This window comes from Gobio gobio (assembly GCF_949357685.1).
Source record: "Gobio gobio genome assembly, chromosome: 4".
In the NCBI taxonomy this organism is placed as follows: Eukaryota; Metazoa; Chordata; class Actinopteri; order Cypriniformes; family Gobionidae; genus Gobio; species Gobio gobio.
In genome coordinates, this window is record NC_137100.1 from 23,453,998 (window position 1) to 23,469,672 (window position 15,675).

Genomic DNA, 15,675 nt, shown 5'->3' on the forward strand with positions numbered 1-15,675 from the left:
TTTGAGTTGTCAATTTGATCTCAGACTTTTGGACTCCACTAATAATGTATATTGTTTCTTCCTTGCCATTAGACAATTTGAACTACTCTAACCAGGCCTAACATTAACATACTGTAATACCATTTCAAACTTTTCTATCACACAAAATAACTTTGCTTGAATTCTACAAATTATGACATGTTCCATTAGGAATCTGTCAAGTGATTCATAATGATTTATTTGTGGTGACCGCATGCTTTACTGAAACTGAGATAATTCTGCATCTTAAATTGCCAGATGGTCTCAAAATCTCAGATCATCAGCAGTGAAACGTTCCATCAATCTTTTGTTGTGATTTTTTTCCCTTTTCTCCAGATAGAGAGAGATAAGGGCTCTAATCTGGCATTCATGTTCCGCCTCCCATTCGCTGCAGGCAGAGTGTTCAGTATCAGTATGCTGGACACGCTCCTTTACCAGGTGAGGAATAGAGCAGATGTCAATTCTGCTAATTCTATACAAAATGATGAAAAAGTCTTGCTCCTTCTTTTGGCAATCTAATACATTACCATTCAAAAGTGTGGGGCAGTACGAAGAAATGAATGCTTTTATTCAGCAAGGACACATTTAATTGATCAAAAGTGACAGTAAAGACATGTATAAAGTTACAAAAGATTTCTGTTTTAAATAAATTCATCAAATAATAATAAAAAAAGCAAAAAAAAAACTGTTTTCAGCATTGATAATAATAAGAAATATTTCTTGAGCAGCAAATCAGCAAGTATCATGTGACACTGTAACGGCTTCTGAAAATTTAGCATTGCCATCACAGGAATAAATTACAATTACATTCATATTTTGAAATAGTAATTTCACTTTCACAATATTACTGTATTTTTGCTCAAATAAATGCAGCCATGGTGAGCATAAGTGACTTCTTTCAAAACCATCCTACCAACCCCAAACTTTTGAACTGTAGTGTGTATACTGTATATATATATATATTGGGTCATTGATATATGTGAATAATTATTATAGATGCAGTTTTATAACCATATTATTAGAAAGACTATATTCAATATTTTTTATGTTATTGGTTGTCAACATGGGGGTTGCTATTCGTTGACCACAAACTACATTTTGTGGGGAAAAATTACAATATTTGTTAAATAAAAATATTAAGTTAAATTCAACCAATGTTAATATTGCCCCTCCCACATTAAATATATGAAGTAAAAGGTATTACATGACTCTGTTTATCGATAATGATTATTTTAATTGCTTTGCAATTTAAGCATCATAGCAAATTATATAGATTAATTAATGTGGTACTATGTGCATGTTTTGACCTTAGAGGGACAGAAAACAATTATGCACGAAACATAACTTGATGAGCAGTCAGTCATAAGTGTGATCAAAATCGCCCCCTATACCCTCATTCTCTATCCCTTATATTACTCCACTAATATAGTCCGCTTGAAGGAGTGAATGAAAACAAGAGAGTGAATTCGGACACTGGGTGAGCTGGAAGGGCTGTCGCTTTTGCATAGTTTGTGCTTGCTGTTTAATTCTCATTTAAAACGTAGCAAACTCGCAGCAACAGTAGTGATGAAACGATTTATCTTGAACTCTGTCATTGAAAGAGCATGTTTAAACCTTATTAAACCATTTAATAATATTATGCTGTACCAACAGCAGTTTGGAAAATGGATGGATAGCTGATTCAGCTGCGGGCGCCATCTTCTGGTGAGACGTGGGAATTTATTTAGCACAACCCTCAGTGCATTATGGGTACATGAGTGCACTCGATAATGTCAACTATTCAGACACCACTAAAAATGGCTGTCCTCTCAAGTAGTATCCTATTTAAGGGTATAGTGGGCGATTTTGGACACAGCCATACAGTGTTCTCCTTCCCTCTATGACGGACTGCTCATCAAATGTAATACATTTGCAGTATTGCTCCCCTCAGGCATTGAGTCTCTGTGGAGCCTTTATTGATTGTGTGAGGTCTGGAGATCATCTGTGTGCTTTCTGGAGACGGTTTCTGTATATCGTTTCTGTTTATCCTCTAGTCTTTTGTGAAGGACTACATGATTCTCATTGCAAGACTCCTGCTGGGTCTAGACACCACCCCGGGCTCTGGTTACCTGTGTGCTGTAAGTGTAACCGCAAACAAAAACATACACACACACACACACACCCTCAGCAGCCAGTACGTCTGGTATCAGTGCGTGCCATTGTATTGCATGCATTATGCAAGCCATTGTTTGAAATAAAATGCACAAAGCTGGTTATTTGAACTTAGCCACCCACAAATCTGTTGGCACTGAATTGAGACAGACGGTGTAAAAATAACATAACATGTTTTAAAGGCATATTAGTATGTGATATGATGGGTGACTCTCATGAAATCTCCCACGAAATGTTATATTTCAGCCCAAAATCAGCTTATATATATCAGCATTTATTCACCGATCAGGCATAACATTATGACCATCTTCCTAATATTGTGTTGGTCCCCCTTTTGCTGCCAAAACAGCCCTGACCCATCGAGGCATGGACTCTACTAGACCCCTGAAGGTGTGCTGTGGTGTCTAGCACCAAGATGTTAGCAGCAAATCCTTTAAGTCCTGTGAGGTGGGGCCTCTATGGATTGGACTTGTTTGGACCTGTCGCCGGTTCACCACTGTTCCTTCCTTGGACCACTCTTGATAGATACTGACCCCTGCAGGAGCACCCCACAGGAGCTGCAGTTGTGAAGATGTTCTAACATAGTCGTCAAGCCATCACAATTTGGCCCTTGTCAAACTCACTCAAATCCTTACGCTTGCCCATTTTTCCTGCTTCTAACACATCAACTTTGAGGACAAAATGTTCACTTGCTGCCTAATATATCCCACCCACTAACAGGTGCCGTGATGAAGAGATAATCTCTTTTATTCACTTCATAATGACATGACATAATGTTATGCTTGATTGGTGTATATATAGTTACTATTTTTTTAGTTTAGTTCAGTAAAATTTGACCTGCATGTTAATGAGTTTCACCCTTCACTTTTGAAACAGATGAAGGTATCTGAGGAGGACTTGTGGATCCGGACGTATGGACGACTATTCCAGAAGCTGTGTTCATCCAGTGCAGAAATTCCCATCGGGATATACCGCACTGAATCTCACATGTTTTCTTCCTCAGAGGTAAGATAAGAGGAAGATATCAGGGCATTCAGACACGGCTGAATACGCTCATTTTGTACGGTTCATGCAGCTCCAGACGCTTACACAGCAGATACGATCTGTCACTGTGCCTTTACTTTATCTTGTGCAGTGTTGAAGATTCATAGCTTTATTTTGGGCTAAATCATGGCTTTGCTGGCTGCCTTTTTAGCTGTGTTGTGACTTGAAGCTTTGTGAAATCCTTGTGTTAATCATTTCTCATTTTGATCATTCACAACATTCCAGTTTAAGGATATTTGCAAAGAGGTAAGAATACAGACTTCAACCCATTCTCATATGTTAATGGCATTATGCTATGTTTCAATTGTCTGTCCTGTGTCATTTATCTTTATATGTTACTGGTAATCCATATAATTGGTTAAAAAAAACACACACAAAAAAAACACAAAGGCTAATTTAGTGTGAATGGGGTTATCTAAAAGGGCATTAAGTAGTTTTCTTAGCTTAAAAATATAAAAGCAACTATATATTTTCATGTATAAATATACATTTATAGTCTGTGGGAAAATGATTAAGCAACATTATAATGTTGTTTCCATATTTTTTTATTATTATGACTGTACTGAAGGCAAATCAAATAATTACAATTATTATTAATTATAAACAATTATTATTATCTGGAAAATGTTTACTTTATTCTTAGCAAAAGCTATTTTTATTCTAAAACATCAAATGGACTTACACTACTGTTCAAAAGTTTGGGGTCAGAAGATTTTGTTAATGTTTCATGTAGTTATCCTTACCAAATACCAATTTGTTTTGGTTAAATAATAGCAGTATTCTGATATAACTGGAAGTGAATAATACATACAGTATATATACACTGTCTTCAGTGTCACATGATCCTTCAGAAATCATTCTAATATGCTGATCTGCTGCTCTAGAAACATTTCTTATTGTTATCAATTGTGCTGCTTAATTTATTTATTTATGTGAATATTTATATATTGGAAACCAGGATGCTTTTTATGTGGATTTTTGAGGAATTTAAAGTTCAAGCGAATAGAAAGAACAGCATTTATTTGAAATATAAATCTTTTGTAACAATATAAATGTCTTTATCATCAACTTTGATAAATTTAATGTGTCCTTGCTGTATAAAAGTATTCATTTCTTTAAAAAAAAAAAAAAACATTCTTACTGACTTACCCAAACTTTTGAACAGTACTTTACCTTAAATGCAGACAAGGCTAAAAGCATCACATCAGAAGGTGAATTAGAGGCAGCTAAAATATGTGTCATTACTTTACAGAGTAAAGTGATTCAACTGATACAAAAAAAGTACAACATGATGACTTCAGCAAATTAAATCATCAGCCCACCACTTTAAACACTGTTAACCTATTGACATCCCGTTGCCATTCTGACCAGTCTCAGGTGTCTGTGGAGGACTGCGAGGAGCCGCGGGACCGCAGGGAATCCTGGAAAGAGAAAACCGCCCACAGAAACTCCACAGGGAGCGACCAATCAGAGCACCCACTCCTGCGGAAGAAGAGCATGCAGTGGGCGAGACGGCTGAGCAGGAAAACCACTAAACCACCCAGTCGAGCTGAACGCATCAATCAACAGCGCCTGAACCTGTACCGACGCTCCGAGAGACAAGAGCTGTCAGAGCTGGTGAAGAACCGCATGAAGCACTTAGGGCTGCCCACTGTAGGATACGGTGAGTTTGACCAGGGGAAGTGAGTATTTCCATTTGTGCCTACTAAAATACTAGGTTCAGATCTCCTTGCATTGTGTCATTATAAATGTACTATGGTGGAGATCTGTTTTCACAGTGTTTCTCTTTGTAAATCATATGATCGTGTCCCCTTGTGTCCCCTGCATCAATCATTGTTCTTCTGAAACATCCTTTATCAGAGATCACAGGAAAACTACAAACAGAAAGAGAAGTGAAATATAGTTTACATGCCTTTATTATAAATGATTGCAGAAGGGAATATTGTTAATGTTCAAATTTAACTTTTTCAAGATCTACAGTGGCATCAAATGGTCGAAAGCAAGAACATCTGACCATCTGTAAAAACAAATTGTACATAATTTATTTAAGAAAAGATTTCTCACTAGTCTCAAACTGTTGGACATCACTGTATGTCATAGATGTTCCTCAGAAGAAATGTTTCCCATATTATAGCAGGTGAATATGATTTATTGTTGAAGGATAGGTCTTCTGTCAACTTCTGTCCTGCCTTGTCTTTTACTCTATATACACCTTTCTAGAAACCTCTCACTACTCACTTTCTATCCTCCATGTTGCAAAAAATCATTCTCTGATTTTCACTAGTCACTTGAGAAATACTGTTGAAAACTGAAGGTGAAGTGTGTAATTGTTTTCATGTTAAAACTACTTCTTATTAGCCTAGAAATCTAGACGCACCCTATCGGCAGCAAATGTAATTTGCAACCAGGGTGTCTAGCAACTCTCCATTGGCACGCAAGCTTGAAAAACCAAACTTTAGTCAGGCCAATCACATTGTTTATAGAGTCGGTGGGCGGGCTTAACATAATGACGGCAGAGTTGCGATGGTTCCACGTGCAACTTGAAGACAAAAAAGCTGGCGAACATTGGTCTTTCGGTCAAGCATTATATAAATAAAGTTGACTTGACTTGACTTGACTTGACTTGACTTGACTTTCGAATCGGCTTTCTGGACGACTTAATTCTTAAAAAAAGGAAGAGTTTTGCCGACCGGATACGGCAAAAGTTTAATCTATCAACTAGCTCCGCTTCACCTTTTTCGTTGCTCTGGGGTACGTTTCCCGTACAACGAACGACGTAACTCACTGCTTAACTACCATAGTACGATGCATCATTGAAGAAATCAACTAGCTACTGACTACTGTTTCCCGTAACTTTAATGAATACGTTTAATACTAGATGTTTTGCTATAAACTATGAACATGGCATCTGGGACTAATTCAAAATGTTCTCAGTTATTTTGCTTTAATTCCAGATTCAATCATAGGCTCCTCCTTACATACTAGAGCACGTACGCACATGCACACTCTTTAAAAACATTGTTTTAAATCTCTTGACGAACTAAAAAACGTAAATGACATTTGTATGCATTGTATGCACATGTCAGCTTGCTTATTTTGCTCAAGATAAGGATTTATTAAGTCCTGCAAATGTCATGCAAACAAGAAACTATGCTTCTAACCACAGGTCGAGAGCTGTCGTTCCAACCACGCAACTTTGCGATGCTGTTTGCGAACGTTCGTTGGAACTATGGTTTCGGGAAACACAGACTCGTTGAACTATGTTGATAGCGACAGAACTTGCGACCATAGTTGGCTAACAACGCTTTCGGGAAACGCACCCCTGGTTGGTTGTAGCTCTATCCTATTGCGTGCAGAGGGAATTTGAAAGACAACCGTTTATCCCGCCCCTCGGATTGAGCCCTGCCAATGGTGTGTTCCCAGACCCAACATCTTGATGTGTGTCTGGCTTGTCAGGTTAACTTCTTATCCCATTTTACACCGAAATTACACATGTCATCTTTCAAAATGAGATGTAAACCATAGTGTTCTGTTAATAATGACATTTTATAGTATTATAACTAATATAAACCTATAGTAGCCTATAAAGTAATATTCATGATATTTTGAGAATGTGTTTTTTGCAGGGTGAATGCGTCTTGCCCTTTCTCTTTAAAAAGTGCTGCTTTCTCTCATACTTGCTTGACTTTTTTCTTTCTTATCTCTTTCTACTTTGGCCTTTTCCTGCACGCTGTAGAGGACGTAGCTAATTTAACTGCAAGTGATGTGATGAACCGAGTAAATCTAGGATATTTGCAAGGTAAATCCACTCATCAACACCTCCTGTTGTTCCTGTAGAATAGGATTGTTCCAGTAGATAAAGTATTTGATTAATGAGTGGAATGAAACCTGATGTTCTGGAGACTGATGTATAGGAAACTCCACTGCTCAATTTGTCCAGTGGCATTAATTGGAACAGCATCAGCAGTCTGTATTTAACAAGGATAAGCCCTAAAAGTCATATACAGTATGCATATTTTTGAAAATGTATTTTTAAATTTTTTCCAGATGACATCATCAGCGCGCTAGTCTGTGTCCCATGAGCCTTCCTCTTATCTTATTAAAAACAGACTGCAGGAAACTGCTGGCTATTGACATTACAATGGCGCTGGACAAAACGAGACTGATTTGGAAACATGGCTGAACGACCCTTGCGCTTATCTGTAAATCCAACTGATGTTATTATATTCAAATTTGCATTCATGTATAATTATTATTACACAGCTCACTGGAATACTTGATTCTAAATGGTCAAATGCAGCATTCTCCAATCCAATATTTTTGTATAATGACCATATTTTGAGTCGTTTCAACTGAAATTAATGTTACACATCAATTTGTTTAAGTAGCCGTGTAATAAGCGGTATGATGCACAGTCAGCCAGTCATTTTTGCAAAATAAATCATTTTGCGATGATGGCTGTACCTTATTCCGTACATATACATAAATGCAAAAAGTATAGCATTTTATTATAATTAAATACAATTATAAATAAAGTCTGTAACTTCATGCTGCATAGGCGATGTGTGGATGTAATATATTTGCAGACTTAGTATTTTTCACTTGACTGTTAGCCACAATTTTTATGTGAATGCATTTTTTTTTTTACCCAAATCAGCAGTATCACTCTTAACATTCTCATTATGTTTGCAAAAACATGCTCCTGATCATCAATGTCATTTGACAGCAGTGCTGACCTGTTTATGAAATAATGAAGTCTGATTTTATAGTTAAATCAGTGATGTAGTTGTCTTTTTCTCCTCTGGTACGAACTGAAGAGGGTACTTACATGACAGAGGGTACTGCAGGTACTCACTGGCATATGAGCATTGATATAAGACATGATGAGTGAGGGCTTTTGATTCCAGGATGTTTGGACAGAGTGGAGTAGAAAGCATTCAGTCTTTGTCGGAAGGGTCCACCAAATGCAGGTATTTAGGTGCACACTTATAAGTCTGCTTGTACTGATCTACAGCATTGTTTTTTAAAGGGATAGTTCACCCAAAAATGAACAATCTGTCATCATTTACTCACCCTCAAGTTGTTCCAAACCTGTATGAGTTTCTTTGTTCTGCTGAACACAAAAGAAGATATTTAGAAGAATGTTTGTAACAAAGCAGATAGAGCAACCATTGACATTCTTCAAAATATCTTCTTTTGTGTTCAGCAGAACAAAGAAACTCATACAGGTTTGGAACAACTTGAGAGTGAGTAAATGATGACAGATTTTTCATTTTTGGGTGAACTAACCCTTTAAATTCTTTTTAACGGGGTGATACTGGGAGAAGTAAGAAGTATTTGGGTTTCCCATTGGTGTAATTATTTAATCAGCATTTGGCTATTGACTCCTCCCAATCCCACATTACTAATGTTTTTTGCTTCACTCTGACTTTGAGCCTTGGCTTGGTGGGCCTGACAGATCTTCTAAGCATGCTTATATCTGTGTGTGTCACTGTTTGCTGACTTTGGGCTGTGTGTTAGCATGGCAACCGAGCAACGTTCATGGGGTCAGCTGTGATTATGATGCAGTAAACAGATGGGTGGATGGATGGATGGATAGAAAGACTGAATGCGTGGGTGGATGCGGACCTTGTCTGCATGCGTCCGCGCATGGGGAGCGCTTGCGATTGCATGGGCGTTCCGTAAATGCAGCCATGCCCTGTCAGTAACGGTTAGCCCTTCTCTCTCTTTTACCTGGCCTGGCACTATAAGTGGCTCAAACAGGTGGGTTTGGAGAAGCAGAGACACTTTGTCCCAGTCTTGAGTCCCCTTATTTCCAGAACTGCAAAGGTTCACACTTCTCATTCATTTACAAGCAGGTAAAATACAACAAAGCCTCAGAAACCCAGCCAACAAAATCATAACACTGTGGGGTTACACAACAACTGCCTCCCTTTTTGACATTTTATTTAATACATTTCCCTACTTTTGTTGCCTATTCTGACTCAATTCAACAGTATAGAGCAGTTTCATTATTTATAATAGGGAGTAGAGACAGATAAATGTTACAGATAATTTCTCAGAACTGTCACATGAATGTTTTTGATTATTAAGAACTGATACAGATTAAGTACGACAGTGATGTTGTGTTTTGTTTCTCTTGCAGATGAAATGAATGATAATCAGAACACGTTGTCATATGTGCTGATAAACCCTCCTCCGGACACCATTTTGGAGCTTAATGACATTGTGTAAGTGTCGGATATTAAAGCTGATTTGCAATTGCAATAGGGAGAAGAATGGGAGCAAAAAAATGAGTATTCAAACTCAAGTCGGTAACGTCAGAAGCTAAATCGACTATCCTCACTCGCCAGCACGTCCTTGACGTGTTCCTGGGTCAACATATTTTGTAAATCTCGGAACAACATTCCTGTTTGAAAATTTAAGCATAACCTAACGCTACCCATATGTTATCCCTAATATCAGAGGGAAATAATAGGTAAATAACACTGATGTAGAAGCACCTAACCCTGGTTGTAAGCCTAAACTTGGCATAAACTGTAAACTCAAATCTGATTGGTTGAATGGAATGTTGATACAGGAACATGTTGCACTTGGTGTAATCAGGTTCTGCCACTCTCCATGCCACTGTTCCTGTTACCAGGTTGGTTTCTTTTTGTAATTTTGTCTGGTTTAACCAGACAGTGATGGGCGGAGTTAGTATAAAAAGAAGAAGATGATGGGATACTTGCACTTTGTGTAAAAAGACACTCTGCATTTTCCCATTTTCTGTCATCATTTATTCACCCTTGTGTCGTTCCAAACTGTTAAGACTTCCGTTCATCATCATAAAATGCATCCATGTGAATTGAGCGGTTTAGTCCAAACTTTCTGAAGAGACACAATCACTTTATATAATGAACAGATTGAATGTAGACTTTTATTCACATATAAACATTGATCAGTAAACATAGACAGAAGCTCAACCAAACCTTGACGTATGGGAATGTAAGAGAATGTGCTGCATAACACATAAGAATTAACCTCATTGGTTCTTGCAGAAGCTCAAACGTGCTGCGTAACACATGAGAATGAACCTCATTGGTTCTTGAGGAAGCTCAAACGTGCTGCGTAACACGAGAATTAACCTCATTGGTTCTTGCAGAAGCTCACACTTGCTGCGTAACACGAGAATGAACCTCATTGGTTCTTGAGGAAGCTCAAACGTGCTGCGTAACACACGAGAATGAACCTCATTGGTTCTTGAGGAAGCTCATACGTGCTGCGTGACACACGAGAATGAACCTCTTTGGTTCTTGAGGAAGCTCAAACGTGCTGCGTAACACACGAGAATGAACCTCATTGGTTCTTGAGGAAGCTCAAACGTGCTGCGTAACACACGAGAATGAACCTCATTGGTTCTTGAGGAAGCTCAAACGTGCTGCGTAACACACGAGAATGAACCTCATTGGTTCTTGAGGAAGCTCATACGTGCTGCGTAACACACGAGAATGAACCTCTTTGGTTCTTGAGGAAGCTCACACGTGCTGCGTAACACATGAGAATGAACCTCTTTGGTTCTTGCAGAAGCTCACACTTGCTGCGTAACACGAGAATGAACCTCTTTGGTTCTTGAGGAAGCTCATACGTGCTGCGTAACACACGAGAATGAACCTCATTGGTTCTTGAGGAAGCTCAAACGTGCTGCGTAACACACGAGAATGAACCTCATTGGTTCTTGAGGAAGCTCAAACGTGCTGCGTAACACACGAGAATGAACCTCATTGGTTCTTGAGGAAGCTCATACGTGCTGCGTAACACGAGAATGAACCTCTTTGGTTCTTGAGGAAGCTCAAACGTGCTGCGTAACACACGAGAATGAACCTCATTGGTTCTTGAGGAAGCTCAAACGTGCTGCGTAACACGAGAATGAACCTCTTTGGTTCTTGAGGAAGCTCAAACGTGCTGCGGAACACGAGAATTAACATCATTGGTTCTTGAGGAAGCTCATATGTGCTGCGTAACACGAGAATGAACCTCATTGGTTCTTGAGGAAGCTCAAACGTGCTGCGTAACACACAAGAATGAACCTCATTGGTTCTTGAGGAAGCTCAAACGTGCTGCGTAACACACGAGAATGAACCTCATTGGTTCTTGAGGAAGCTCATACGTGCTGCGTGACACACGAGAATGAACCTCTTTGGTTCTTGAGGAAGCTCAAACGTGCTGCATAACACGAGAATGAACCTCTTTGGTTCTTGAGGAAGCTCAAACGTGCTGCATAACACGAGAATGAACCTCTTTGGTTCTTGAGGAAGCTCAAACGTGCTGCGTAACACGAGAATGAACCTCTTTGGTTCTTGAGGAAGCTCTAACGTGCTGCGGAACACGAGAATTAACATCATTGGTTCTTGAGGAAGCTCATATGTGCTGCGTAACACGAGAATGAACCTCATTGGTTCTTGAGGAAGCTCAAACGTGCTGCGGAACACGAGAATGAACCTCTTTGGTTCTTGAGGAAGCTCAAACGTGCTGCGTAACATGAGAATTAACCTCATTGGTTCTTGAGGAAGCTCAAACGTGCTGCGTAACACACGAGAATGAACCTCATTGGTTCTTGAGGAAGCTCAAACGTGCTGCGTAACACACGAGAATGAACCTCATTGGTTCTTGAGGAAGCTCATACGTGCTGTGTAACACGAGAATGAACCTCTTTGGTTCTTGAGGAAGCTCATATGTGCTGCGTAACACGAGAATGAACCTCATTGGTTCTCGCACATCAAGCAAACATACTTGGGCTTCTGATACCACAACTGATGTGTGAGTTAATGAATGTTTATATGTGAATAAAAACCTAATTTCAATCTGTTCATCATATAAAGTGATCAAGTCTCTTCAGAATATTTTAACTAAACCACTCAATTCACATGGATTAGTTTTACGATCTCTTTATGAACTTTTGAAGTGTCAAAGTGGTAGTTGTGTAGCTGTCAACGAAGGAACAGAAATTGTTCATTTAAAAAAATCTTCAATTGTGTTCCGAAGATGAACGAAAGGCTTACGGGTTTGGAACAACATGAGGATGAGTAAATTATTTTAATTTTTTGGGTGAAATAAGTTATTTATGCTACAAAACATGAACAATATCTCAAATTGTCCAGCTATTACAGTTCAAAGCGATCAGACCACCCATAAAACCCTAGCAACCATCCAGGACCTTATCAACACATGGCAACATGCTAAAAACACTCTGAAATACTGCGATATTGAGTTTCGCATTGCTAAGCATATTTCCATTTTCTACAGAAAATGTAAAAATCTAGTTATCATTACACTTTGATGTCAGTGCTTCACTTTTCAAACTTTTTTCCAATTTTCATTATGGATCTGCGTTTGATTTTAAACAGTGTGCTGGGTCTGGCTGGCTGTTTTTTAACCCTACAACCTGATTTCCACCTCTCTGTAGCTATATCATCCGCTCTGATCCACTGGCACACGTCCCTGAGAATATCCCTGGGGCTCCAGCAGGAGCGAAGCTACGGCAAGACTATGGAGCTGAAACGAGGGACGAGACCCATCTCTAAGAACCGGAAGTTCTCGCTAACCCTACTTCCCTCACTCCTCCACCTTGAGCTGCTACAGTCTGCATGAAGTGTGTCAGGACACACAGCCAACCAACCAACCACACAGATACGACCCATGTGCCAACACACAACCCAAGCTGCCCAACCAAGCCAAACGGCTTTAACTGTACCATTGAAACTCTTTACAGATTCCTCTTTTCTACCACACAGACATGTAGAATCTCGTGGCACGTTTCAGACTTTGTCTGAATGTGGCTGGTTATTACATTTTTGTAATTAAGACTTGGCGCAGTGCGAATCACTTTGGACCAAACAGGCTGTCCAAGCACTTTGGATTTATAGGGCAGTATATATCAGAAACAGTAGGTAGAGCAGTATTGAAGAGCGCAGCTAAAGACAGCAAAAACAAACTACTATTACATCAGTCAGCTGACCTGAGTGGGCCAAACACGGGATACTGCCCTGTAATACACGTGAGGTGTTTCAGTATGATATTGAAGAGAATTAGTTTACATCAGTACTATATTTTGTACATATATAGCACATATATAGTACACATATATATCATAAGTTAGTCACTTGTTCTTTTACATGCTCAGTGACCTCTTAGTATTTTCTTGTGATTTCGTCCTCAAAGCACAGTTTTACGTTTGAAATATGAAAAGCTAATTGTCAGTTATCACTACAGGTGTGACCACACACCAAGTTTACATGTGCCGAGAACAGAACATAAAGTTCATCGCCATATGATTTCAAATTTACAGCAAAAAATGGAACCTCTTCTATGGCAAACATGAAGATTTGCAGGAACTGTACCGCACACGCCAACTGTGCTTCAGGTGCATCACAAGTATCGCATGGATATTGATTAGGTGTAATTGAAGAGATGCCAAAATGGTATAATATACACAAGATCAGTGTTGAAAAAGGTTTGATGTCAAACTTATGAATTATGTTTGGGTTATACATTAGAAAATATTAGTAGATGTACACTGTTGGTAAACATTTTTTTTCAGTGAAATTTCTCAATGCTGCCAAGTGTTTCTTTGTTCGTTTGTTTTCTCTTTACAACAGCACCTGTATTTATTATTACGTTTTATTTATTTTTGTGGGTGCAAAATGTACATTGCGACTGCTCATTTAAGACAAAAATCTATTGATTCTGATTCAAATCTTTCTAGACAGACAAACAGATATAGTATAGGGGTGAATGCAGGTTGAACGGTACACATTTTGCCATTGAAATGACTAGGAAAAAAGTGTCCCAATCAACCCGAATTCGCCCCTTCATCATTTGAAGTTGCCGATTTTATTGCACAAAGCTCTGTTGACAGAGCACATAGTAACCCTTTAAACTACATGAGAAAACATTTTAAAAATGTACATTTCACAATACATTTTACACAAAAGTAGAGTGATTTAAAAGGTGACAGAAAATGCCTCGAAAAAGTTTTATTCAGGATATTGTATTATATTTCTTTCTTTTTTTGCCTTCTGTATTAAGTGCTTCTGTACTCCATTGCCCATTGTCATTTCTAGCAGAATATGTGGAGCTGATTTTTTTTTATCTTTCATGAAAGCTTTTGCTTTCTATTCTTTCAATACAGATGTATTAATCTTTCATTGAACAAAAAAATTTAAATGCCCACTTTGCTCAAAGTAGCCAAGTTTAAATACCTCTCATATAACTCTTAAGGAAATGTCTCCATAAGGAAATGGATAGATGACAATGAAAATGACGAAACAGGGAAATCGTTGTAGCTATTATTTTTTAAATATTCATGTTTTCTGCCTTATTTTTCTTGCATTGAGCTGGAAAATCAGTTTATTTATTGCTTACAGAATAGCTCCAAGACATGTCAGAAGTATTTGGGGGTGTTTCTAAGGGTCAGGTTTTTACCGACCCTTGACGTTACACAGAATACTGTACAGTACATCAGAATATGTTCATGTTTTACTGCTTGTGTTAAAATGTTGTCACCTACGTTCTTGTCCACCAGTGACTGTTTTCTCATGCAGATTTTTTAATAGTATTGTCCCTAAATTTCCAGCCATCATTTGGAAAGGATATGCATAATGTGCATGCTAAAAATAACAGCTTGCAGATTTCGTCTATTTTTACTAGTTCCCTACTATTTAAATACGATATCTTGACCAGCTGATCACAGCTGTTGTTATTTACAACATTTCTTTGTGTTCTTTTTTGGTAGTTTTAGAAAAACATGGACCATGCATGTCCCAATCTTGCCAAATGTGTCAGAGACCCATGTTTACATTTGCTGGCTCCTGTTTTTGGATTGTACTGAACAATACATAAACTTCTAAATTTTGTACAATTTCTTAAATGAAGTCTGTACTAACATGTAAGAATGAATCAATAAATGCTGCATGCAGCCAGAGACGTGACAGTTTTTCTTACCAACGAATGTTACGACTATTGATGTATAGAATCGCAGTATAGAACAGATTTAAAACAATTTACTTCACATTTAATGATGCAGTAAAAAAACTCTAAATGTGTGTACTGGTCTGTTATAAAAAAGATACTGTAGCAGTTGAAATTGTTTACATATCAAATCAAACAAACAGTCATATTTAGCATATTTTACAGTATTTTTGGTTAGCTGGTTTTGCCTACAGAGCTAAAGTACAATATAACATGCACTTATTTTTTCTTCTTAAAATTGTGGCACTGACACCAGATCAGCTTGGGGTCTTGAGAAATCAACCATTCATTTATATATCTTATACATATTTCAAGCACCTAATGACTCTGTTTGAGCTTGTGTTTGTTTTTTTGTGTTTGTCTCCACCGGTCTCGGGTCCAGCGCCCATGATTTTCCACCACCTCGTGTAGCAGGTCTATAAAGGTGTACTCATTCCCCAGCAACAGGCTGTC

The 15,675-nt window shown here is 38.3% G+C and overlaps 1 protein-coding gene across 11 annotated transcripts in view; it reads left to right on the forward strand.

The window, feature by feature from the left end:
* kcnt1b (potassium sodium-activated channel subfamily T member 1b) overlaps positions 1 to 15,192 on the forward strand; it is a 121,437-nt gene extending 106,245 nt beyond the window's left edge. For 6 of the 11 annotated variants that reach the window (XM_079814025.1, XM_079814024.1, XM_079814028.1 and 3 more), the window contains 7 exons: positions 355 to 456; positions 2,052 to 2,135; positions 3,046 to 3,174; positions 3,439 to 3,459; positions 4,585 to 4,876; positions 9,359 to 9,443; positions 12,659 to 15,192. In XM_079814025.1, the coding sequence (XP_079670151.1) occupies positions 355 to 456; positions 2,052 to 2,135; positions 3,046 to 3,174; positions 3,439 to 3,459; positions 4,585 to 4,876; positions 9,359 to 9,443; positions 12,659 to 12,776 (831 nt within the window). In that variant the 3' untranslated portion in view covers positions 12,777 to 15,192. The remainder of the gene's footprint in view (positions 1 to 354; positions 457 to 2,051; positions 2,136 to 3,045; positions 3,175 to 3,438; positions 3,460 to 4,584; positions 4,877 to 9,358; positions 9,444 to 12,658) is intronic. The other 5 variants (XM_079814027.1, XM_079814026.1, XM_079814031.1 and 2 more) reach the window with 3 other exon arrangements.
* Positions 15,193 to 15,675: the final 483 nt, after the last annotated feature.